This window comes from Neovison vison, chromosome 11 (assembly GCF_020171115.1).
Source record: "Neovison vison isolate M4711 chromosome 11, ASM_NN_V1, whole genome shotgun sequence".
In the NCBI taxonomy this organism is placed as follows: domain Eukaryota; kingdom Metazoa; phylum Chordata; class Mammalia; order Carnivora; family Mustelidae; genus Neogale; species Neogale vison.
The window spans coordinates 136,146,422-136,173,655 of record NC_058101.1 but is presented as its reverse complement, the minus strand read 5'-3'; the positions used below and the strand labels follow the sequence as shown (position 1 = coordinate 136,173,655).

Here is a 27,234-nt window from a genome sequence, read left to right as displayed (position 1 = left end):
GAATAAATCATTTATTTAATGGGAAAGTTAGTAGCTTTTCTTTTATTAAGGTAGACTTAGTTTTGAGTATATTAGTATTTGAAATGACAAATGTTGAAACAAAAATGTAAATTATGATTACTTTTTAAAATTTAAAATGTACTGTGTAAATCAACTCCTTTTCAGATATATTTTCTTTATCATGGACACAATGTGATCTTGGAAAAGTTATTTAATTTATTTTATATTCAAGTTTCCCATCTGTGAAATTAGAACAATATTTATCTCACAAGCTACTGTGCACTCGAAAAATGCTGAATCTGAATTAAAAGTCAACATAGATATACATTAATTATGATATCTTATTTAAGAATTCTCTGAAAGCATGTTTTTTTAAATAATAGATTAATTCATGTTGATCTCCAGGAGGAACTAGAGGGGGAAGGGAGAAATAAGAAAATGAGGAAATTATCACTTCAAGTTGAGAATTTTTTTTGTATAATCTATTTTTTGTATAATTTGTAAAATTTTTTTGTATAATCTATATTCTTTGTATAGTCTTTTTTTGTATAATCTATTTTGCATAACCTAAAAATATCGTTTGTATAATTTTGTATAATGGCATATAGAAACTTCATTTTAAAAATTTAGTTAAGTAATTCTTACAGTTGTGAATTTAAAAATCTGAAAGATCACAAAATACGTTATATATCATATATGCTCATATTCTCAATATCATATCATTTTATACATTACAGTTGTCAATTTATTGTCTTTCAATTCAAAATATGTTTTTTCATTGCCCGTTGTGGCAAGTGGAGCTGGTACCTTTGCATATTTGTCCTTTGCTAGCCTCATGTTAAGCTCTGTCATGGCAAAGCACTAGATGGATTACTAGAGGAAAACAGGAAAATACCAGTCAGATAGATATATGTTTTAAATTTTAAAATTTACGTATTATTTTGATCATCTTAATTTATACTTTTCATCTTCTTTACTTTTTCTGTGATTTCCCCCCTCCTTTATGCTATCCTTAATATTACTATTTTAAATTTACTTTTCCCTGTCAGTTAGAAGTTATTTATCCTGTTTCTCTTCTTTCAGTTATGCTCATAATTTTACTAGGCATTTGACAAAGTATGAAGTTAATCCTCTCAAACACTATGAAGAGCTTAGAACCCTTCAACCCAAAGATTCCTCTTTAATTCTACATAATATTTTCTAATTATTAATTCCATTTCCTCTTCAAATTAGTCATTACTATTTTTATAGTATTAATATCTTTTAAATTGGTATGTAATTACCAATTATTTTGATCATTATTCTTTCTTGTGTATCACTCACTCCTGTTTTCATTTTTCTTTTAGAAGAAACTCCCTTTAACAATGATTGTCTATTAGTGGTAAACTCTTTGTTTTCACTAATCTGAAATTGACTTAATTTAATTCCCATCTATAACTAGTAGTTCAACAGAGTACAAAAATTTAGATCAACAATTATTTACTATTAATATCTTGAAGACTTTATTTCAAAATGTATACCCTGTATTTCTGAAAGTAATTCCTTCTCGTAATGTTTTCTCTGGTTATTTTTAAGATGTTTTCCTTTAACTTTGTTATTCAATTTCAGTGTTCTGTGGCTGGGTTTAATTTTCCTTTTATTTATTTTGTTTAGGACCTTACTGAATGTGAAGATACACATCTTCCAAAAGTTCCGAGGCATTTTAGATATTATCTCTCCAATATTTTACTTTCCTCCACCCTCTATATTCACATTTTAAACTCCTTATATATATATATATATATATATATATATAGAGAGAGAGAGAGAGAGAGAGAAGGAGAATATACACATTCTATTACATATCTCTAAATATATTTTCTCATCTCTTTGTCTCTCAACTTAAATCTCCCAGTTTATAAATTATTATTGGCAGTTGTACCTAATCTAAATTTTACATTTCTATTACTGTATTTTTTGTTTCTACAAATTCAACTTATTCTTTCTAAAAAAAAAATACTCAATATTTTGATAGAGTCTATACATTTTCCACATATTTTCTCTTTTCTTTTTTTAAATCATTTCATTCTACATATGATAATTCTAGTATCAAATGTTCTAAAGCCTAATTATATTACTTATTATTTTGGATTACTCTTTCCTAAACATTTTATAATTTTTTTATTGTGACATCACATCGCATTCAATGAAGCATTATCTGTAGGGCCACAATATTGCAAGTTTATGTCCCTAGACTGCTTTATATATGAGTACAATCTTGAGAGGTCTGAGTATCCCAGGGACTTCACCAACAATTAAAACATAGATCTTGACTTGGAGAGGGAAGCAAATAGTGAGTCAGGGAGGCACTTCCCTGTCCCACAAGTCATACTGCAATCGCAAAACATCCCTTTCCCACCAGTTAAGCCAGCATTGATTAGAGGTTTGGGGTTTCAAGAATCTTAATGTATATCATAATAAAAATTAGAATTTTTCAAACACTATGGATGCTGGCCACCAGTAGTGATTTTTGTAAGTTGTACTGTTTAGTTCTGTTAATTACATGAATAAACATCAGAATTTTGATATGCCATGTCACCCCCATTGTCCATCTTAAGAATGAATGATTTACAAGTTAAAAATACTTGGGAGTGTTTGATGCAAACAAAACAAAACGAAACAAAACAAAACAAGTGAGTAACTGATGCAAAAAAAAAAGTTAATTTTAGAGAACTACTGAAATTTTAAAAAGCACAATGAAAGGAAGATAGTAGAAAACCAAGGATAAAGAAAGGATACATGTCAATGTTGGTTTCAAAATGCAAACCAGGCTATTTGGAATAATGTCCCCAGAATGGCTATAAAATACAAATGCATTTGACACTTTGTGATTGCTTTTAATTAATGTTTATCTCTTCAGCTAGAATTTAACCCTCACAAAAGCAAAAATTGTGATTTTTTTTCTTTTCCAATGCTTCATTAAATTTTTAGTATTTAGCATTATGCTGAGCATATTCAAAGGAATTAAACAGCTATTTATGGAAGAAATAAATGAAATAAATGAGTGAATAAACTTCATGGTTGTCATATGTCTTTGGCTTGAAAATGACAAAACTTATCATGAGAACCTTTCATTCCCAGGGAATTCAAACACCAGTAATAGACATTCGGTGGCATATAAAGGACCTTAACAAATTTATTGGATCCTTGTAGAAAATTTTCTTGTAATTCACTTTAATTTTTAATTATAGCTTCCTAACGAATGTTCACTAAATATTTTTTTTAAGGTAGCTTTACATACCTAAGCTTTACTATCCATAATCCTTTCACTTTATTTGTCTCTTCTGGCAATCAGCCTGTTTAAATAATTTAATGGCATTCCTTGAAATAAACCCCTCCTTCTGACTTCAACCTTATCACCATTATTTTGACATTTAGCTGTCATTTCTGTGAGTCACTGATTCTGACATAAAAATATCATGAGGGAATATATAGGCACTTCCGCATTTTGATTGAAAATTATCATTTTTAACTAAATTTCTAATAGTTTCTCTTTTAAAAATATTCCTATGGGGTACCCGTGTGGCTCAGTGGGTTGAGCCTCTGCCTTTGGCTCAGGTCATGATTTCAGAGTCCTGGGATTGAGCCCCACATCGGGCTCTCTGCTCAGCGGGGAGCCTGCTTCCCCCTCTCTCTCTGCCTGCCTCTCTGCCTACTTGTGATCCTTCTGTCTTTGTCAAATAAATAAATAAAATCTTAAAAAAGAAATTCCTAATTAAGCTTTTGACAGATATGAAATAAATCAGTTCTTAGATTTGTCACGTGGTTAAATATTATGACTAATATAATCACCTTATAATATTTAATAGAAGAGGCACCATTGGATCTGGTTTTTTAAGTGTAATTTGTAAAATACACTGAACCATTGAGCACATGTTTATAGTCTTGTAAGTTGCTTTGAATAATCTTATTTGCTCTTTTTATTTCAGATGCAAATATGCCAGAAAACTTGACAAAATAAGTTGGGTAAAAATAAAATGATATATAACTGGTTTCTCAGCTACACAAACAACATAGGTAGAGTACAGTAAGAGCAGAGGGACTGGTGAAGCTAGTAACTTGTATTCACATAGAAATAATGGTAATAACAAGTGATTTCATTACTCGGCACTTCCACCCTGGCAGCTAAGGCAAGACCAGGTACCAGGACCTTTGGTCCACATGTCTTAAGCCACATGTTGGCTTCTTAACTCCTCTGTCTTCACCTGCTTTCACCCAGGTATATTTCCATTTCAAGTTTTCTCAAGTTAGAAGTTGATTTTACAGCTTTAATATTTTATTTAAAATATTGGTTGAGAGGTAAGTTGTACATAGTGAGATATACTCAGGGCCCTATAATCTTTGTGGAATCATTCTGCATAGTCTCTGCACCAGCATTGACTAGAGTCACGAGGCAAGCCTGCCTGCAGCCTGATTACACCAGTGTGGGGCTGAAAGGAGGGCGGGTTGTGGCCAGACAATGAAACAAGTTGATGTCAACAGAAAGTTTGGAGAATAATAATAATATCTCACAATATATTAGATCCATCTACTGCATCAATTATTTCTTAAGCTAATGGCAACGTCTCTTAATTTTATAACAATAACACTAAAGATCAACAGCTAAGTGCTCATTGGTGACCATTTACTGTGCATTGAAGCATAAAAAGCTTTAACTCACTCACAGACAGCTTTTTGTTTTCTTTATGATATGCTCATTTCACATAATTTTTCTTATAAAATAGAAGGCATTACTTCAAGTTATAAATCTTTAGAAGGTAATTATTTTTCCTGTTTTCTTCCTCCCATGCCAGATTTCACAACAGTTTTTCTAAAAAGCAAGTTTTTTTCCCATTGTCACTAAATTTCCAAACATTCTGATAACTGTTTTAAGTTATTTTTAAATGCCACACATAGCTATAGTTTACTTTTAAAAAGTAATATTTGCCTTTGTGAAGAAGAATAATAATTAGTCATTAGATGCTTTTAGAGATTTTCTCTATGGGAGAGAAAATTTAATATTTGAGGCTTACCATCAAAAATACAGTAGCAATAGAAACCAAATAAAAGAGACTAAGAAATTTAAAAACAACATTGGGCAGAATTTGAATCTGATACTATGATATATTAAAATTAGTCCTACATAGCAAAAATCCAGCCAATACAGGAAGGGGACATTTGGAGACTTTGGAAATACTACTGATATTTCTCATACACATTTTTTAAATGTTGTTGTGTGAAATTATGCTAAGTCATTATCTCATTAATAAAGTACATTAATATTCAAAATTGACTTGAAAAATAATTTAATAAAATCATAGTAAGTAGGAGCAGTTTTTTTCTGTGTATAATCATGATTGTATAGGAGTTAGAGCTTTGGCAAATAGAGAGCACAACCAATATACTGATGTAAAGTTGAAAATAATTTACAAAATTAATTTAATAAAATGCTTAATACAGTAACTAACAAGTATTAACAAAATAACAACAAAGCTGTTTGAACTTGCATTAACAACACATTTATGCCAAAATCGAATATAAAAATAATATGCGGCAGATTGATATCTGACATAAGATACAATAAAAATTAATGTTCACATTGAAGACCTGAAGTTGCAACATCTCTATATATGCCTTCTAAATATCTTTTCACTTTCATTCTTGGTTGTGTTGAATGCAGCTCATTTTGACCTAATAAGATGTCAATTGTAATATCCAGAATGCTTCTTAGAGTAGAACACTACATTTCCCCTACCACACCAGATAAAATAATTTAATGTATTTATTTTAACAAAAGGTCCATCCATTGCTACTAACTCTGAACTACAGAGTAGATGTTTTGTTTTGTTTTAATTCTCTAGCACTAACTGTGGTTCTTAAAGATATCTACAGTTGATATTCGAATTGACATGCTGTTCCTGAAAAGAACAATATATTTTATCCTGAAGGTTTTACTGTAATTCACCCCTAAAATTTACTTTATGTGGAAAGGTTTCATCATAAAAACATGTCTACTATTTATATATGTCAAGATTGATTCCACTACATTTTGTAGAACAAGCACAGATTTTTATATCAGACAAGCTGGGTTTCAACATCTACACGGTTTCAACATTTACACGGTGACCCTGGGAACATTACATACCTTCTATGAGCCTCCATTCCTGAACTACAAAATAAGAACACCACCACAATTCTCAAAGGGTAGCATAAAGTTTTTTAAAAAGCCTGTGTCCTATGCCGAGTACTGGGCTAGGCATAGAGTAATAAACTAGATGTTAATGGTATTTTTCCCTCTCTTTCCCATTGCTGATATATTTGGCTAATTGAAGATAAGTGAAAAAATATAGAAGTTACTGGAATAAATCAGCTCCACTAAAAAGCTCATTATATTGCAGGCAATAGTTACACACTCCCAAAGTAACATTCAGTAAGATCAAAAGACTGGATTTAAAAATGTATTTACATATTATAATTCATATGCAAGAAATATTTTTCAGGGCAGCAATGACAAAAAATGAATAAGCTACACCTGTGTGTATAGTTTAATTTTGTAAAAATGAAGAAAATACCCAATTTTATTAAATGTCAAATGTTCATGGACAGGTAACAGAAACAAATCTACTTCATATAGCAATCAACATCAACATTAAAACATATCAAAATAGAGTTTCTGTAAAAGAAAAAGCCTTTTTTTAATGGCATTAATAATAAGTAGAAGTTCCCATTATTTGTCCATGAAACCTCCAAAGAAAGGCGCTACTTCAGACAAGATTCTAGTAGAACTTGGCACATAAATTTTAACTTTTCCACCACCCACTACTTTTCATCTTCTTGTAGCTTCACTCACTCAGACAACCTCACGTATACATACACAATATTAAAAACACACATGGCTTTAAAGCAGAACAAAAGCAGGTCACCATATTTATACCCAATGTTCTAAGTTGTGGAAATGGATTTTCCTCACAGAGCTGCTAATTAACATAAGTTATTTTGTTCAACCTTTCGAAAAGTGTGTCTCCTAGGAGGCTCTGTTTGATCATGTGCAAGAATTCTAAGGCATTATAAGTAATTGTTCCACAGGACAAGTGCTGCCCTTGCAATGATATACTCTTGATACATTTAACAAGTCTTTCGTCTTCAAATGCCACAAGACAGACATAGGGAGACATTCATAGTCTACAGGTGGTTGGCTCAAAGGTCAAAAATTTTGTTTAAAAAAAACATTTATGGAATAGCACCATAGAAAGTCTTTCAGAAACAGATCCTCTTTTCCAACATTCCTTTTTTTTTAACTGAATCCCAAAAAGAGAGAAAAAAAAAAAGAAGAAGAAGAAGAGAGAGACCTTTCAATGACTACACAGCCTACTTCCACTTCATTTCATTTTTTTTTAAATACAAAATTAACTATGACAACATCAGCAATAACAACCACAACAGATCAACAACAACAGAAAAGACAATAGCAGCACTGGTGACTTGAGAATGGACTATCCAGGCAGTCACTTCGAAGAATTCTGTTCACACCTGTTGGGAGTTCTCTCCTGAAGTTCCCAAGACATCACAACGCTTCTTAAATTTGGTGTGAAAAGGCAGCACTTTCACTGAAAGAACTTGAGTTTACCAATTAACTGGGCATTTTCCAGCACTTAAATAAATGATGCCTAGAGTTTAACTGCAGTAATAGACACTACTGGCATTTCCAACTTGTCAAAACATCAGTAAAATGAAGTGGTCTCAAGGTCATTTGTGTCTCAAAGAGGTGAATCTGGCCTGCAAGTGAAAATAATGAAGCTGAAATATTCCAGTTTCCAAACTTCTGGACAAGCCCACATTTAAAGGACAAACCGCCCCCCAGACCCCCATTTCGCAACATCCCATTTGGATCTGTATCCAAGATACAAAGCCAAAGCGTTCATCCCAAGATACAAGAAGAGAGTTTCTCAGTTTATGACCTGCAAGACCATTTTATTTCTCCCAAATCTTGAAAAATTGTCAAAAAGAAACACTTTGCAAGGTCACAGATCCCGAATCAAACTGTCTAAATTGCAAGACATCTATGTCAACTGTGAACAAAAGCTTCTGGAGTCTTCCTTGAAGTTACATGATGTCCTCTCATCAGCTTTATTTATATTTATACCATCAAGCACGGAAATCCAATATCTTGGGAATGCTGATCAGAGTTGGCTTGAAACTTCTCTTTTAGTACAGAGATAATCCTGGTCTTACAGTTTTCTTCTGGTCAAACTCATTATATAAAACATTTGTGCTAATATCTTCATTTAAAAAAAAATACGTCTTCTCTCCATTATGCACATTCCTTTATATTTTGATGGAGGTTTTGGTGTTATTTTTTGGTATGCATAGTATCTGGATATCTAATGCTTTTGTATCTTATATGAAATCCTTTCTTGTTGATTGTGTCATCAGTGTGAAAATGAATTAAAACCGCATCCCCAATTGAATAGATCTCTTCTGGTGGCTGAAGACAAAAACAAACAAACAGGCAAATAAACAACAGAATGAGTCACTTTTTTTTTTTCTTCAGTGTAATTCATGTTTCTTTGGGACTTTTTTTTTTATATGATTTAATCCTCCCAGCAACCTTGGGAAAAGTGGGTATGAGTGACTTCTTCATTTTACAGATGAGCAAACGAGTTTCAGAGAAGCAAAGGACATGCTCAAGAGCATAGGCAGTGATGTAGCTGGGCTAGGAACATAAATCTGTTTCCAAGTTCTGGAACTTGTGGGTTTTTTCCCCCAAAATTTTAAACCAAGTTCCTCTGATTTACAAGTAAATAAAGTAAGGTTCAAAGAAGGTAAAGAGATTGAATTTGTTTCAGAAGGGACTCTGAGGCAGAACCACTTCCAGAATCCAAATCACCCATTCCTTCTTGCTTTAATAATCTAAATACCAAAAAGGTTTTTTCTTTCATTTCAGCTGATATTTGGAGAGGAATTCAATATTATTCAAGTTCAGTATTGTGTAAGCAATAGACACCAGTAGACAAAAAAATGGGACTAGTGTCTTCAGAACAAAATATGTATTCAGAAGACCCCTTGATATTTATGTAGGGAGTCCTGGGAAGAAAAGCATGAAGGAAATCTCAAGCTTTCCTTTTGCTTTTTCTCACGGCGACACTCTCTGACCTGCGTCTGGCATTGTGTCCCATGCTCAAGTGACACACTGCAATGGAGCAGCATTGTGGCAGTATTGGCTGAGCCCACACACCAGTGGTAGCACAAGCCACTCAGCAAGTGTCTTTGTTGAAAAAGAAATGCCAATTTGAACTGGGTGCGTAATTCCTTTTCCTTTATGCTTTAATTTAGGAAGCTTACCAAATTGTCAAAGGTATGTGTTTAAATGCACTGCCTTTAGAGTCTTAAATGTTTAAACATTTATTGCACAAAAAGAACGTGAATAAAAAAGAATGTGGACAGGAACAAGCACTTATGCCTACTAAATTCATCTCTCTTGTGTGATATTATTGAGAAAATTCACTAGAGATGGAGAAGGTTAAGGGAGAGTAGGCGAAAATAATACAGGTTAACCTTTTTTTTTTTTTGTAAAAACATTGCCTATTTGCATATGGTACACGTAACAATCATGAATCAGTGGGCATTTTCTAGCACAGTTATGGGATCCTGTCGGTACTGTATTTACCCCTGATCCACAGAATCGACCAAGCCCCACCGCTGTTGAATCGAGACCATCAAAGAGCTCAACATAGTCATAGCCACAGTCGGCTTCTTCCTCCACTTCAAAAATCTGGAAGGATAACTCCAGTCGAAAGCCCCGTTCTGACACTAACAGCCATTCACAGTCGACTTGTCCTGGGTAGTTGTTATCACCAAACTGCGCATGCGAATACAGGTCTCTGGGTTTGGGGTCTGCTTTCAGTCGGCCACCACACTCTGCCCAGGAAAGAAACATGAAATAAATTCAGTGAGTTTTAACAAGTCCAGTTTCAACTTCAATGTAGTGTAACTATTCTCTAACTTCTGAATGCATTTGCATCATCAGAGGTGTTTCCCATAATCGTAGAGTCTGAGGGTGCACCGGGGTACCACCAGACCCTAGGCCTGGATTGCTGGGTTGGAATATCACCTCCGACACCTACGAGCTCAGTTCCTTTAGATGAGAGATGTCGCTTATCTGATCCATAGGGCTAAATGCAGATGATAAGAATAGTCCCAACCTCAGTGAGTTTTAAGAACGTAATGAATACTTGAGAATCACTTAAAACAGTGCTTAGCATATAGTAACTATCAATACATACTTCCATTGTTAAACGTGATATGTGATACTGATAACTAATTCTCCTAGAAATGAAAAGGTTAGTATCTTAATTCAGGTTTAACCTTACTCAATTAAGAACCCAGAATCCAAAGGAATAAGAAATAACTTAAAAATTGGCAAAATATATAAAACTTCTGTGTGTGTATGTATGCATGATACAGAACTCTACATAGACTATATAGAACAATTTTATTTAGGTAGAAATATTTATCTAACTTGGTTGGGAAAAACATACATACCTCTTTAATTGTAATAACTTTTGTAGTTCCAGAACTTATTAAGTATATTTTGTGTTTGTAATAAATAAAAAATTTTAACTGCTCTTTTCACAGCTCCTTTTCCAGAGAGATATTCATAAACATATGGTTTACCAATTATTACTTTTGTCACTAGAGGTAAATATACCAGATAACTAGATGAAGATGCATAAAAATGTACAGCTAGTATAATTTAGAAATGAAAGTTTTCAAAAAAACTTTCTCAGAAACTTTGTAATCGAGCCCCCAGACTTCCTAATGACTAGAGATTAAAAAACAAACAAACAAAACCAAACACCTAGAGATTAAACACAGATTCCTTTCAACCAACACACACACAAACTTATGGCAGGGGGTCAGGGGAGAAGAAGATAAAAAAGGCGTATAAAAATGCTTGAAGAAAGGAGAGTTTCTTTCTATCTCTGGTTGTCAGCTGCTGAGAGGTTCCTGGGACGCAGTGATTTCAGGGCTAAAAATCAGAAAAGTCCCAGGAAAACTGGGATAAGTTGGGAGGGGACAAAACCAAAAATCTAATGTGAAAGATGTGGACGAGCCAGAACACCAGATATGAAAACACTTCTGTAACATGGTCGTCTGTGACCAAACAGTGCCGGTGACGCCCTGTGAGGATGGATTATACAACTAAAAACACTTAGTTGGATTTTTCAGATTTGTTTGTGGTATACCCACACTAGTGACTTTAAATAACAAAATATTTTTGAATCCTCAGGATGGAACCCCATTCAGATGTATCTATATACACGTAGGCTCAACCAAACCTATGGGCACTGTCACAGACAAAGACTTCAAGATTCTTGTGTGCAATAAATAGAGGAAAGACATCAAGATTCTGTGTGCGATAAATAGAGGAACAAACTTCCAACCAGGGTTTCAGTCATGAGAATGACTTTCCCCCTGGGCTGTGTTCCATGAAGAATGCAAGCATCCCTCCACGTTCCAGGTGGCAGGTGGAGCATCTCACACAATCTATTGCTACAGGGGCCACTATTGCAAATGTAAACATATTAGAATCCCCTGAAAGATCAGTTCATCTCTTGAATATCAGCTCTTGAAGCCCAATGACCGGAAGCCAAACATTCTATCCTTCCTACCCATGATGCTTCTCTAATTTGAAAATTTATCATCTTTCCTCTGTGACAGATCTCCACAGCCAAACTACCTGGGTCCCAGTCTGAGCTCTGCCCTTCATCAGCTGTGGGACTTTGTCTCACACTTCATTTTGAAGACAAGGATCATACCTAGTACTCACATCATAGGACCTAGATGAAGAGTGAATGGGTTAATACATGTAAAATGTCTGAAGGACACCTGACACATAGGTAAGGCCGTATTAGTGCAAGGCACCATTACTGTCATTATTGTCCAGTGAGAACATCTAAATGCCATCACCTGTGATGTTAGGGATCCACTCAGGTATGAAATGAAATGCCAGAAAAAATGAAAAACAATTATAACACTATTAATCTGCTATCATAAAGGAAGACTTGTATTTTTGAAGGTCAGTAAAATATTTTGTGAAAAATGTTTCCAAATATAATACATAAATGTAAAAACCAGTGTAATCTCATTTAGATAATTTTTAAAATTCTACCTATTCTCATAAAAAGGGGGAAAAAAGAAAAAAATCTACCTATTCTTTGATATAATTGCCTGATTTGTTTTTGTTCCAACTAAAAAAAAAAAATTCTGCCAGCACTTGGATGACTTTGATTCCACAGTCAGGAAGAGCTGAAGGAGCCCACTGAGAGGTAAAGAGAAGGCACCCGTTTCAGTGTGTCTGCTTGGCAAAGGGAAAGGAGTAGGAGAAAGACCAGGATCCAGAAGACACAATTCTCTGCCAGCCTCAACTTGGAACAAAAATCAAGGAGGAAATGAAGTAGTTGAACAAAATGGAAAAGGAGATTTCATGAAACCTTTGTGATTGTGAAAATGACAGTGAGGACTTATTTGATTTTATTGAAAACATTTAAAGAATGGCAATATTAAAAATAAATAAATTACATTTAAGGATGACTTAAAATGTTTCATTAAGTTTGCCTGTTTTCATTTCTCTGTTTCAGTGCACAACTGCATTCCTATGGATCACTGATCAAACTAATAAATCTGGAATTAATGTTCCAACCATGAAAACAGAGAGAGAGAGAGAGAGACAGAGAGAGAATTTAGTTCACTGCATAAAAATTTTAAGAACAGAGATTTAAATATTATATGCACAAGATGTGTGATTTTAATATGCCTTGAGAGAAATTCCATAAGCAGAAAATTACAGGCAGCATGAGGGCAATTTGAGACTCCTTATGGCAATTCTTCAAAATATGGTCAATATATCATTTAATATGGTCCCTTTAAAGGAGGTTTTTAATTAAATACATTTCCTCCAAATATTCCTATTCATTTACCAAGTTGGAACAATAGATAAGTAGTGTAGCATGTCAGCAGTATTGTTTTTAAATCAATTGTTTGAAAATACTTTGGAAACTGCCAGAACATCTTCTACAGAATTCTGGAAAATGAAAATGAAGCCGAATAAGAAAGGTGACAAGGGGAAAAAAAGCCTGGGGGGTGGTTTTCATTTTAATTTGGAAAGACATGATTGTTTATTTCCCCATAAAGTATTAAATTCCCAAAGAGGTTCTGTAATTTGACCTATACATGCTTTGAGTGGGCATTCTAATTTAATTGAGTTAGATTGAAATAATTTCCGTTCTAAGAAGTTTAATAATGCATTATTTGACTTTTAAATGTCATTGATAAATAGTATGATGCTGTAAGCAACAGGAAAGAAGTCCTACCAGACAGGCCATGTTTTATTTTATTTTATTATTTTTAAATATTTCAAGCTTTTATTTAAATTCTAGTTAGTGAAGATATAACGTAATATTAGTTTCAGGAGTAGAACTCGTTGATTCATCACTTATGCTCGCTACAAAAACTGCTCTCCTTAATCCCCATCACCCATCTAACTATCTCCCCCCACCCACCTCCCTTCCAGCAACCCTCAATTTGTTGTCTACAGCTAAGATTCTCTCTTATGGTCTGTCTTTTCCTCTTGTTTTTCTTTAGACGGGCTATGTTTCAAAATATTATTTTCTCTCCACTGTTTCCTCTTTTTCTATATAATAGCCATATCCTCTGAGAGAATACAAAGGATATATTTTTTACTGATTTGTTTCTTTAATAAGTTTCTTTTAAGGGTGATGTAATACTATGCATTACCTGATTAAAATATATTTGGGCTTAGAATTTAGACCTACCATCAAAGGGAAAAAAGGACTCTTTCCAATAAAGTCCATTTCTTATGGATTTTTTCACAGCATTACTTGTGAAATATATAGTCATAAAACCATATTAGAGCAATATTTCTAATCACCTGGTTTCAAAATTCATCGTATTAGAAGTTTTTCTCATGGATAAAATTCAAATTGTAGAGAAATTTACAAATTTACTCAAACAAATTAAAATGTGCATGTCAGGGCCCATCAATAATGTTACATGTATTCTATAATAGGCAGTAAATAGGGAGTAAGTTTTCTATACCTGTAGCAAAAATGGACTGATGTGATACTGGATTTGACCGTCTTGTCAGTAGAAACTGACTGAAAAACCAAAAGTACTGAAACTTCTGAAAATCAGAGGTGTAACTAAGACTGTAAGATCAATGGGAAAGAATTCCTTCTATTTCCCTGTACATTTCCACAAATGCCTAGCTTTTTGCCAGATGTTAGGAATACCTTCCAATGTCTATCCAGAACAGGTACCAAATAAATATTTGATGAAAGACTATGGAATAAATGAACTTGTTAAACAGCAAGCTTTGAGAAGAGATAAATGGTAGGCAGTTACGTAAGAGGGTTTCAGCATGTACGGCTACTAGAAAGTAACAGCATAACAGACCCAGAAAAGATAGCTGGGTAAGTGAGAGCAAAAATTTATGGGTGAAGAGGAAAAAACCACAAACAGATCAATACCAAAAATGTTGACAACAACAAATCAGTAGGAGTTAAGAAACCAGGATTCTGGTTTTTTTTTTTTTTTTTTTTTGTTCTACTTTGGTTGTCATTTAAGTCTTGGTTTGGAAACCTCATAAGTACGATGTCAGGGCTGGATTAAAAAATATCCGAGGCACGTTTTGCCTAACAAAAATGGAACAGGTGGCTCGCGTGGGTATTTGAGACAATGTGAACTGAACAGGGAAATAAAAGGAGCTTCATCAGTCATGTACGTGGAACAGAGGGTTTTATAAAACTTAAGGAAGGAAGCATTCAATCTCTAACTATTGCTTCAGTAACAGCGACCAGTTTTATACTGATTTGCTTCCTAATTTGAAACTTTTACATTAAAAGAAAATATACTATGGTGGAAAGTACGTGAGCTTTGGAGACAGTAAGAGTCAGGATAAAGTCCAGGCTTGGTTTTAGAAATCCCTGCAAATTAACTAATCCTCCAGATTTTCAATTTCTTTATCTGAAAAATGAGGATGATAATATATCACATATCTTTTGAGGACTCAATATATGTAAAGTGTATGTTAAGTATATGGGTGTGCCTAAAATGCCAAGTGCATGTGATATACACCATCAGATCTCAACATATGATCTCTGTTAGAACTTAATTGGATCCTACCAATGGATTCTTAACGGTAATATAAGCAATGCAAATAGGACAACGAGCAGAGGTCATACAAATTAAGGAGCCATGGAGATTTGTAGCTATAGTGAAACTTAAACAGCATTTTACAGATGTGGAAACCGAGATCCAAAGAAATTTCTTTTCCAAAGTTCCAAGCTAGGTAATGGCATAATTGGACCAAAAACCCAAACAAATGTACCCACATACTGGAACATAATATAGATCTTAATCCTTCCATCCACAAAGGTAAAAGAGATTCTATAAAAGTAAGTTTTTACTAAACCAAGAAGGAGACATTCATTGGTAGGTAATTTAAAAATATATAGTCAGCTATTTCAAGAATTCTGACAGCATATTTTCAATTGACAGCATATTACTGGAACTTGTGATAGCCTTCATTCCTGGAACTTACTGCATTCCTGTAACTTTTGATAGACAGAATACTTATATATTTATATTATATATATAAATACATGTATATATATACATATATATGTATATATGCCATAAACTCTATGCTATCAGGATAGTATTGATGAAGTAATGGGATTACAATCACTCCATACCTTCAATGCATAACAATTTATTGGAAAATATTGAAGCAGTAAATGTCAAATGTATGGAAAAACCTTTCATTAGTATGAAATTTCTGTAGTCCATGAAAGATTCTTCTCAAACTGAAATATTTATATTAATCATAAATAATTAATTCACATTATTAATGAGTTCAACCATCACTAGTATGAATAAGATAAATATTCTGACAATATTCACTTTCTCACATATAGACTTCAATATAAATCTAATATTCATAATAAAATGTACTAACGAGGAAAATAACATTGGACAATGGAATAATTAAAATTATGATTTCTCAAACAAAATTAAACAGAAAAAACAAAAGCAATAATCAGAGCCCATAAAAAATGTTGCACTTAAATTGTTTTATGGTCAAATCTGTACACTATTATACTATGTATTGTATTACATCAAGAGTTTTACCAGGCAATGTCTCAATAGCTTATTCATCAAGACTGCCACTAGGTGGCACTATAAGATAAATGACTTTAGGAAACTGTCCGCAACATTTTTGTAAAAATTAATGTTAAAGGACATTTCCTAGACATTTACGAAATATAGTATTAAGCTGGCTCAAATTTATTAAAAATATTCTATATTTTTGCTTAAGATCTTCTGTATTTTTTTTCTAAATTATATTTTATTTCTTGAAAACTTCTATTACAAAGTCAAATTAGGGATTAGGATTCAGAAAAAGATTGTATTGCACACCAAATAAAAGGAAAAACAAATGAGACTCTGTAAAATGGAGAAATGAATTCCAAATCAGATTTACGAAAATATGTATTAAAGCAAAAGCTGGCCAATCAGGTAGGATGTTAGAGAAAACTCAACTCTTGAATACTAAGACAGAGATTTCTAGCTGTTAAATAGAGTATATAAATCAAACTGCACAAGTTTGGGGGCACCTGGGTGGCTCAGTGGGTTAAAGCCTCTGCCTTCAGCTCAGGTCACAATCCCAGGGTCCCGGGATCGAGTCCCACATCGGGCTCTCTGCTCAGCAGGGAGCTTGCTTCCCTTCCTCTCTTTCTGCCTGCCTCTCTGCCTACTTGTGATCTCTGTCTGTCAAATAAATAAATAAAATCTTAAAAAAAAAAAAAATGCACAAGTTAATATGGAATCCATTATACAAATATTTAGAGATAGTTCTACTTGATCATCAGCTCAAACTACTGCATTTCTTTCTGAACGTTCAACAACTACAAAGATATTTAAGTAGGATGCTACATAGCTCTCAAATATTTCACACACTGTGCTTCATTGAGATTTCTTCTGCTGTGCTCAGAAATTCATTAATGTTCCTGTTATAGGAGATATTGCATTCACTAGAAAAGTTAGGAAAGATAAACATGGCCCTAATTTGCTGACCTGTAGAATGTGTGGCTTGAAAGCCTTTCCTTTGAACAGATGCATCAGAAACAAACCGAACAAACATTTTACTTCCGGTAGCCACAAGGGGCTCTGGTATCTTGTTACCACAGAGTCTTCCAAGAATTGGTGATTTTTCTGTTTCTCCATCGAATACTTCCAAGTGATCATAAGCACATTCTTGATGCTGCTCAATCTCAAATTCACTAAAGGCCTATTTAAAAAAGAAAGGGAAAGGAAAACAAAACAAAACAAAAAAACATAAGACTCAGAATGTTTTTTTTTTCCTTTGGAGAAGAAATGCACATCAATAAAACATGCTCAGGACATAGAAATAAATTAATCCATATAGAACATTATTGAAAGGGTTGTAAAATCAGTAGAATGTAAAGTCTCTGGAAAAAGATAATGCGGAAAACAGCACAATAACTCCATGTGAAATTCTACTATTCTATTCAACTATTAAAGTAAATCACAATCAAAACTGTCACAAAACTATCACAATCAACTCCAGAATTTAGACAAATTATAATAGTGGTGATATTTTATTCTTAATATAAGTTTATAATTATTGCATCAGAAAGTTTTAAACACTTGCATTTTAAAAATTGATTTCTTCTGGTTTTGACTATCATAAACTATTGCATATCATCCTACCTTGGGGCATGTAAACTAAGGACAAAACTTCAAAAAATGATTCTTATATTTTCATAAAAATTAATTAAGTACAGTAAATCTTAATACAATAACTAAAACAAAGAAAATTTTCACTATATACTTCTTTATTTAGATCCTATAATTTATATTATTAGAAAATACTAATACAAGAGTAAAGATGGCAGAGGAGTAGCAGGCTGAGATGACATCAGGTAGCAGAAGTTCAGCTAGATAGTTATCAAATAATTCCAAATACCTACAAATCCAACAGGAGATGGAAGAGAAGAGCAGCAATTCTAGAAACAGAAAATCGACCACTTCCTGAAAATTTATCTTAATATCTTTCTTAAAAAGAAAAATCTTTTTGAACCTTTATTATTACAGTCATACTTTATCCTTCATGGTATCTAACTTTATCTTTTGTATATACATAGGGTTTTTTCTTCTAAAAAATTTTGGGATACAATTTCTTTAATAGATCAAAATATACCCTAAATCTAGCACAGGGTTTATTCTAGTCTACAGCCCGAGCAAATTCTCTCCACTTAATTTTTCTTTCTTTTCCCAACCAATTTATCTTATCAACTTCTTTTTTGAATTTTTTTTTAAATTTTCATCTTTACAGTCATATTCCCTTCATCTTGTTAACCCATATTTGTATGTGTGTGTGTTTGTTTTTCTTTATTTAAAATTTTGGGAGATAGTGTCTTCTAAGAGACCAAATACTTCCAAAATCAAGTGGGTAGTTCTGTTTCATTCACCAGTATAATATATGTATTTTCTGTTTTCTTTTTTTTAATTTATTTTTTAACTTCTTTTTACCCCGTTTCTTCTTCCTACGATTTGTGGTCTCTTCTGAATTGGTTACCCCACATTTTTCTGGGGTCTTTGCCACCCTTTTAGTATTTTATTCTCTCTCATCCATATATTCTTATCTGGATAAAATGACAAGGTAGAAAAACTCACCACAAAAAAAAAAAAAAAAAAACAAAAAGAACAAGAGGGAGTACTGAAGGTTAGGGACCTAATCAATATGGACATTGGTGATATGTCAGATCTAGAGATCAGAATGTCAATTCTCAAGGAGCTACCAGGGCTCAAAAAAGCATGGAAGATATTAGAGAAACCCTGTCTGGAGAAATAAAAACCCTTTCTGCAGAAATAAAATAACTAAAATCTAACCAAGCTGAAAGCAAAAAAGCTATTAATGATGTGCAATCAAAAATGGATGCTCTTACTGCTAGGATAAAAGACGTAGAAGAGAGAATTAGTGATATAGAAGACCAAATGACAGAGAATAAAGAAGCTGAGCAAAAGAGAGACAAACAACTACTGGACCACAAGGGGAGAATTTGAGAAAGAAGTGATACCATAAGATGAAACAATATTAGAATAACTGAGTTTCTAGAAGAAGAGGGGGGTGGGGGGCAGAAGGTATATTGCAGTGAATTATAGTAGAGAATTTCCCTAATATGGCAAAGGGAACAAGCATCAAAATCCAGGAGGCACAGAGAACCCCACTCAAAATCAGTAAGAAGAGGTCCACACCATGTCATCTAATAGAAAGACTTACAAGTCTTAGCGACAAAGAAAAAATCCTGAAAGCAGCCCAGGACAAGAAGTCTGTAACATACAATGGTAAAAATATTAGATTGGCAGCAAACTTATCCACAGAGACCTGGCAGGCCAGAAAGAACAGGCATGATACATTCAGAGCACTAAAGGAGAAAAACATGCAGCCAAGAATACTAAATCCAGCTAGGTTATCATTGAACATAGAAGAAGAGATAAAAAGCTTCCAGAACAAACAAAAGCTTAAAGAATTTGTAAACACCAAACCAGCTCTACAGGAAATATTGAAAGGGGTCCTCTAAGCAAAGATAGAGTATAAAAGTAGTAGACCAGAAAGGAACAGAGACAAGACACAGGAACAGTCACCTTATAGGCAATAAATTGGCACTAAATTCATATCTCTCAATAGTAACCCTGAAGGTAAATGGGCTAAATGCCCCAATCAGAAGACACAGGGTATCTGAATGGATTAAAAAAAAAAAAAAAAACCATCAATATGCTGTCTACAAGAAACTCATTTTAGACCCAAAGACCATCTATGAAAAACCTACCTCCAGATTTAAAGTGAGGGGGTGGAAAAGAGTTTACCATGCTAATGGACATCAAAAAGAAGTTGGGGTGGAAATCCTTATATCAGATCAATTAGATTTTAAGCCAAAGCCTATAATAAGAGAGGAGGAAGGACACTGTATCATACTCAAAGGTTCTGTCCAACAAGAAGATCTAACAACTTTAAATATCTATGCCTCTCACATGGGAGCAACCTACTACATAAACCAATTAATAACAAAATCAAAGAAACACATTGACAATAATACAATAATAGTAGGGGACATTAACACTCCCCCTCACTGAAATGGACAGATCATCCAAGCAAACAATCAACAAGAAAATAAAGGCTTTAAATGATACACTGGACCAGATGGGCATCACAGATACATTCAAAATATTCCATCCCAAAGCAACAGAATACACATTCTTCTCTAGTGCACATGGAACATTCTCCAGAATAGATAACATCCTACATCACAATTCAGGTCTCAACTACTACCAAAAGACTGGGATCATTCCCTGCATATTTCCAAACCACAATGCTCTGAAGCAAGAACTCAATCACAAGAGGAAAGTTGGAAAGAACCCAAATACATGGAGGCTAAGAAGCATCCTACTAAAGAATGAATGGGTCAACCAGGAAATTAGAGTAGAACTGAAAAAAATCATGGAAACAAATAAAAATGAAAACACAACTGTTCAAAATCTGTGGGACACAGCAAAGGTGGTCCTGAGATGAAAGTGTATAGTGATATAAGACTTTCTCAAGAAACAAGAAAGATCTCAAGTACATAATCTAACCCTACACCTAAAGGAGCTGGAGAAAGAACAACAAAGAAAGCCTAAACCCAGCAGGAGAAGAGAAACAATAAAGATCAGAGAAGAAATCAATGAAATCAAAACCAAAAAAACAATAGAACAAATCAATGAAACTAGCAGCTGGTTCATTGAAAGAATTAATAAGATTGATAAACAACTAGCCAGACTTATCAAAAAGAAAAGAGAAAAGATCCAAATAAATAAAATCATGAATGAAAGAGAAGAAATCACAACCAACACCAAAGAAATACAATTATAAGAACATATTATGAGCAACTATATACCAGCAAATTTGACAATCTGGAAGAAATGGATATATTCCTAGAGACATATAAACTACCACAACTGAATGAGGATGAAAAAAAAAAAAAACTGAACAGAACCATAACCAGTAAGGAGATTGAAACAGTCATCAAAAATCTCTGAAACAAACAAGAGCTCAGGACCAGGTGGCTTCCCAGGGGAATTCTATCAAACATTTTAAAGAAGAATTAATTCCTATTTTCCTGAAACTGTTCCAAAAAATACATGGCTTCATTTTATGAAGCCAGCATTACCTTGATCCCAAAACCAGACAAAGACCCCATCCAAAAAGAAAATTACAGACCAATATCCTTGATGAACAAAGATGCAAAAATTGTCACCAAAATACTAGCCAATAGGATCTAAAAGTACATTAAAAGGATTATTCATCACGACCAAGTGGGATTTATTCCTGGGCTGCAAGGTTGGGTCAATATCCACAATTCAATCAATGTGATACAACACACTAATAAAAGAAAGAACAAGAACCATATGATACTCTCAACAGATGCTGGAAAAGCATTTGACTAAGTACAACATATTTTCTTGATCAAAACTCTTCAAAGTGTAGGGATAGAAGGTACATACCTCAATATCATCAAAGCCATCTATGAAAAACTTACCACAGATATCATCCTCAATAGAGAAAAACTGAGAGCTTTTCTGCTAAGCTTTTCAGGAACACAGCAGGGATGTCCATTATCACCACTGCTATTCAACATAGTACTAGAAGTCCTAGCCTCAGCAATCAGACAACAAAAAGAAATTAAAGGCATCTCAAATTGGCAAAGAAGAAGTCAAACTTTCATTCTTTATCGTCTTTTGGAAAATCCAAAAGATTCTACTCCAAATCTGCTAGAACTCATATAGGAATTCAGTGAAGTGTCAGGATATAAAATCAATGCACAGAAATTAGTTGCATTTCTATAACCAGCAACAAGACAGAAGAAAAAGAAATTAAGGAGTCAATCCCATTTACAAATGTACCCAAAACTATAAGATACCTAGGAATAAACCTAACCAAAGAGGCAAAGACTCTGTACTCAGAAAACTATAAAGTACTCATGAAAGAAATTGAGGAAGACACAAAGAAATGGAAAAATGTTCCATGTTCCTGGATTGGAAGAACAAATAATGTGAAAATGTCTATGCTACCTAAAGCAATCTACATGTTTAATGCAATCAAAATACTATCCTTTTTTTTTTTTTTTCAAAGAGATGGAACAAATAATCCTAAAATTTATATGGAACGAGAAAAGACCTCAAATAGCCAGAGGAATGTTGAAAAAGAAAGCCAACGTTGGTGGCATCACAATTCCAGACTTCAAGCTCTATTACAAAGCAGTCATCATCAAGACAGTATGGTACTGGCACAAAAACAGACACATAGATCAGTGGAACAGAATAAAGAGACCAGAAATAGACCCTCAACTCTATGGTCAACTAGTCTTCAACAAAGCAGGAAAGAATGTTCAATGGAAAAAAGACAGTCTCTTCAACAAATGGTGTTGGGAAAATTGGACAGCCACATGTAGAAGAATGAAACTGGACCATTTTCTTATACCACACACGAAAACAGATTCAAAATGAATGAAAGACCTCAATGTGAGAAAGGAATCCATCAAAATCCTTGAGGAGAACACAGGCAGCAACCTCTTTGACCTCAGCTGCAACAACTATTTTTCTAGAAACATTGCCAAAGGCAAGGGGAGCAAGGGCAAAAAATGAACTATTGGAACTTCCTCAAGATCAAAAGCTTTTGCACAGCAAAGGAAACAGTCAACAAAACCAAAAGACAACTGACAGAATGGGAGAAGATATTTGCAAATGACATATCAGATAAAGGGCTAGTATCCAAAATCTATAAAGAACTTATCAAACTCAACACCCAAAGACCAAATAATCCAATCAAGAAAGGGCAGAGGACACAAACAAACATTTCTGCAAAAAAGACATCCAGATGGCCAACAGACACATGAAAAAGTGCTCCATATCAGTTGGCATCAGGGAAATACAAATCAAAACCACAATGAGATACCACCTCACCCCAGTCAGAATGGCTAAAATTAACAAGTCAGGAAATGACAGATGCTGGCAAGGATGTGGAGAAAGAGGAACCCTTCTACACTGTTGGTGGTAATGCAAGCTGGTACAGCCACTCTGGAAAACAGCATTGAGCTTTCTCAAAAAGTTGAAAATAGAGCTACCCTATGACTCAGCAATCACAATACTGGGTATTTACTCTAAAGATACAAATGTAGTGATCCGAAGGGGCACAAGCACCTAAACGTTTATAGCAACAATGTCCACAATAGTTAAACTATGGAAAGAACCTAGATGTCCATCAACAGATGAATGAATAAAGAAGAAGCGTGTACACACACACACACACACACACACACACACACACACAATGGAATACTATGCAGCCATCAAAAGAAATGAAATCTTGCTGTTTGCAATGACATGGATGAAACTAGAGGGTATTATGCTCAGTGAAATGAGTCAATCAGAGAAAGACAATTATCATTATGATCTCCCTGATATGAGGAAGTTGAGAGGCAAAGTGGGGGGTTTGGGGGACAGGAAAGGAAAAAATAAAACAAGATGGGATTGGGAGGAGGACAAACCATAAGATACTCTTAATCTCACAAAACAAACTAAGGGTTGCAGGGATGAGGGGGGTAGGGCTAGGGTGGTGGGGTTATGGACACTGCGGGAGGTATGTGCTATGGTGAGTGCTGTGAAGTGTGTAAACCTGGCGATTCACAGACCTGTACCCCTGGGGCTAATAATACATAATACATTATATATTAATTTTTAAAAAATTTAAAATTAAATGATTTTTATGAAAAAAATAGAAAACTAAAATAAAATGATGCTTATGGGAAATAAAAAAATACTAATATGACTTTAGGCTAGATTATTTTTAATTTACTTTTAAGATAGATGGTACACTTATTTTAACAGAGACTTGCAAAGTTTAGTATGTCTTTAAAAATTATTTTAATTTTCCTGTGTAGTAATTTCACATATAGGTCTTAGCAAATTCTTATACTTTTTTAAATACTTGTAGCAAGAATTCCTATCAGACTTCACTCATTGGGCCAGAGACCCTTGTGATGTTAGTTGTAATGAGGATCTGCCCCTCATTGTAGTGCATTACCTACACTTGTAAGCTCATTGGCCAGCTAGCGGCCCCAACTCCAAACTTTAACAATATGCAGAAGAAAATTCTTAAAATAAAAATTCATCAAATGTATAACTCATTAAACAACACAAAGGAAAGTTTAATTAAGACAGACTGAAAATAGTAACATCCAAATTATTAATAATTCCAGGAATGCTAGGTTATTTGCCACTGCCAATTAAGGCTTTTTCCCTTCCCTAGAAAAACCATCATACTTTCAAAAAATAAACTATCACTCTTACTAAAATTTTTTTAGCAAAGCTGAAAGAATAAGAAAATAAAGAATAAATAGAGAATAAGGAAATAAATAATAAAGAATAAATAAATAAATAATAAGGAAAATAAAGCTGGAGAAATAGAATATATCCTTGAAAATTCGTTAATTTTTCTGCAGCCTCTGCCGCATAAAATATTTGCACACAAACTTTTTACATTCATTCTTTTTAATACAATTTTGTGATGTTACCACAATTTTAAGTTCAATTAAGACATATATTTTTGTAATTTTGAAAGAAAAAAATTGACTAATAATGGTTCTCCTTTAGGGCTGGCCAGTTATCTATTCCTTAACACACAGCAGTCTACTATCACTGGCTTTGGAGGAGTAAGGAAAGAAATGAAAGAAGCAATTAATATTAACTAGGGAGTAGGAGAAAGGAATGAAAGGTTCTTAAAAGAAGAAACAAAAGAAAAGAAAGAGAGCTGATCTCTACTGCCATATTCCACCGTACTCTACTTTCAAAAGAAAAAATTAAAATAATGACCAATAAGCATTAGAGAGCCATTTATTTGTTATAACCATTATGAGTAAAAAAGAATGTTCCTTTCATTCTACCAAAGACACTGGATAGTGTGAAAGAGATGAATACTGCACAAAGAATCTTACAGGAAACAAAGACAAAATAGTGCAGAAAAATACAGTGAACAAGGACATTTTAGCAGAGTGCCTTTACCATGAAGTATAATGTCCAAAGCAGGTAATCACTGAAGTTTACTGCCATTTATCTCTGCAATCCAGCAGCAGAGAATGGACTAGAAGGGATATAGAAGACCCTGAATGGATGGTTGGCTGGTCCATTCATTTACCTATCTACCTATTCCATGCAAAGGGCCAACCCCATGGATGGAAACGTGGCAAGCCAACACTTCCGTGTTTCTGCCTTTTGTGAGCTGGTACTCAGTCGGCTTCTATTACGCACATAGACACTGTCTCAGTATGAGTGTGTTAAGAAACCAATAGGAAACCATTGGCTTAACCACACTTAGAATTCTCTATTAACTATGAAACCAAGCTTCTGAATTATAAAGTCAATATTATCTCAAGAAAAAAATGAACGTAATGTTTCAGGATAATACCAACATCTGAAAACCATTGCATGTCGAATAACTGTGTCTTCTGAATGTGATTTAGAGTCCTTCAACTATAAATATAAAGAGAGAAACCATGATGGGGGTGCTGGCATTCTAAAGCACATCCTTTAAGTAACAGTTAAAATGGGATCAGAATCTACAGACGACACATGTTCGATCCACTGAAAACCGAGTGAATGAGATAACTAACTGACTACTTCACTCCCTAATGAAATGCAGGATGTCTGGAGTGAGTCACAGCATCTGTTTTACAGAAGAGAGCAACGCCACATGAAGTGGCAGTGCACTCGTGAGCTGGGAGCACACTGACACCTGGTCTGGAACCAACTGGCTCCCCGCTGTTTTGTCATATTGCTAATAGAACCAGACTGACTCTATGAGGGTCTAATTAGGCAAAGGCCAGTCAGCTGACATATTATCAAGGGATGCCAACAATTCTCATTCATTCAGGTAGTAATGAATTATCCTCTTGGAACTGGTAGCAGCTTGTTAGGTCATCTGCAAAGATTGGGTGGTCCTTTTCCAGAAGTCAGTCTCACCCGAATGTTCCACCACACACAAGCAAAAGCGTGACTAACTCACTTGCTAACATTTCATAAATCTGTATCTTAATATCACAGAGGTGTCCACATCTAAAGACCTCCATAGGTAGTGATGTTGCCTCAATAAAAAAAAATTTCCAGATCACAGAAAAGTATGATAGGGGCTCATGGGAAATTGGGAAAAATCTTAAATATATATATACACATATATATTAAATATATATATACACATATATAAGGAAAATAAAGCTGGAGAAATAGAATATATCCTTGAAAATTCGTTAATTTTTCTGCAGCCTCTGCCGCATATATACATATATACACATATATATTTAAGATTTTTCTTAATTCTACACAAATATACAAATATTTAATTATGACATATGCTGAGCCATGAATGTCTATATCTAAATAATGCAGAATATGCAATTTCTAGCCACCAGGAACTGATGCTACAGAACTGCACCCCACAAAGAAGCTTCCCTTCCCAAAACATCCATCAACTTCACAAAGGTAACAGGGTTGCTTGCAGAGCTGCTGTATGGAGCTATCTGAAAGTCCAATTTCTGCTGAAACACTACCCTCTTTTGGGGAACTTTAAAATATTTTTCTTAAGTATTTACACTAAAACTTTATAGACATTTTAGTATTGAAACATTTAAACTTACTCATTCCATGATTATATTTCTATGATTTTAAGGTTACTAATCTAGGCTTTAAAGAAACCAAAAAAGAGCAAATAACCATGGGCTCTAGTCAGAAATACTAATGCATTTCCCACAAGGCAAACTAAGAGATTAAGGAGTCCCATTCAAAAGCAATAAAATCGAATTCTCATTTTAGGCTATGGAAAGAATAACTATGTGTTTCTGGAACACCCAAGCACATCTAATCTACCTAGCTGGCCACCAGCCAGGCTGCCATATACATTTGCAGCTTCACATGAACATCTGTAGAGGTGCTTTTATTGAAAATGCAGGCGCTGGCTAAAGGATAAGGCCATTCAGAGCTGCCACATATATTCACAAAGGACAAGAAAATAAGATGATAGCA

General features: G+C 34.0%; 1 protein-coding gene and 1 non-coding gene across 2 annotated transcripts in view; both read right to left on the bottom strand.

The window, feature by feature from the left end:
* Positions 1 to 4,807: 4,807 nt before the first annotated feature.
* The window catches only part of TLL1 (tolloid like 1), a 224,753-nt gene continuing 202,326 nt past the window's right edge, over positions 4,808 to 27,234 (bottom strand). The window contains exons 19-21 of the mRNA XM_044224805.1: positions 17,176 to 17,389; positions 9,686 to 9,936; positions 4,808 to 8,503 (exon numbers count right to left, since the gene is read on the bottom strand). Of these exons, the coding sequence (XP_044080740.1) occupies positions 8,369 to 8,503; positions 9,686 to 9,936; positions 17,176 to 17,389 (600 nt within the window). The 3' untranslated portion in view covers positions 4,808 to 8,368. The remainder of the gene's footprint in view (positions 8,504 to 9,685; positions 9,937 to 17,175; positions 17,390 to 27,234) is intronic.
* On the bottom strand, positions 24,147 to 24,306 carry LOC122890775. The gene has a single exon (XR_006381198.1). It is a non-coding gene; the product is annotated as a small nucleolar RNA SNORA62/SNORA6 family (small nucleolar RNA).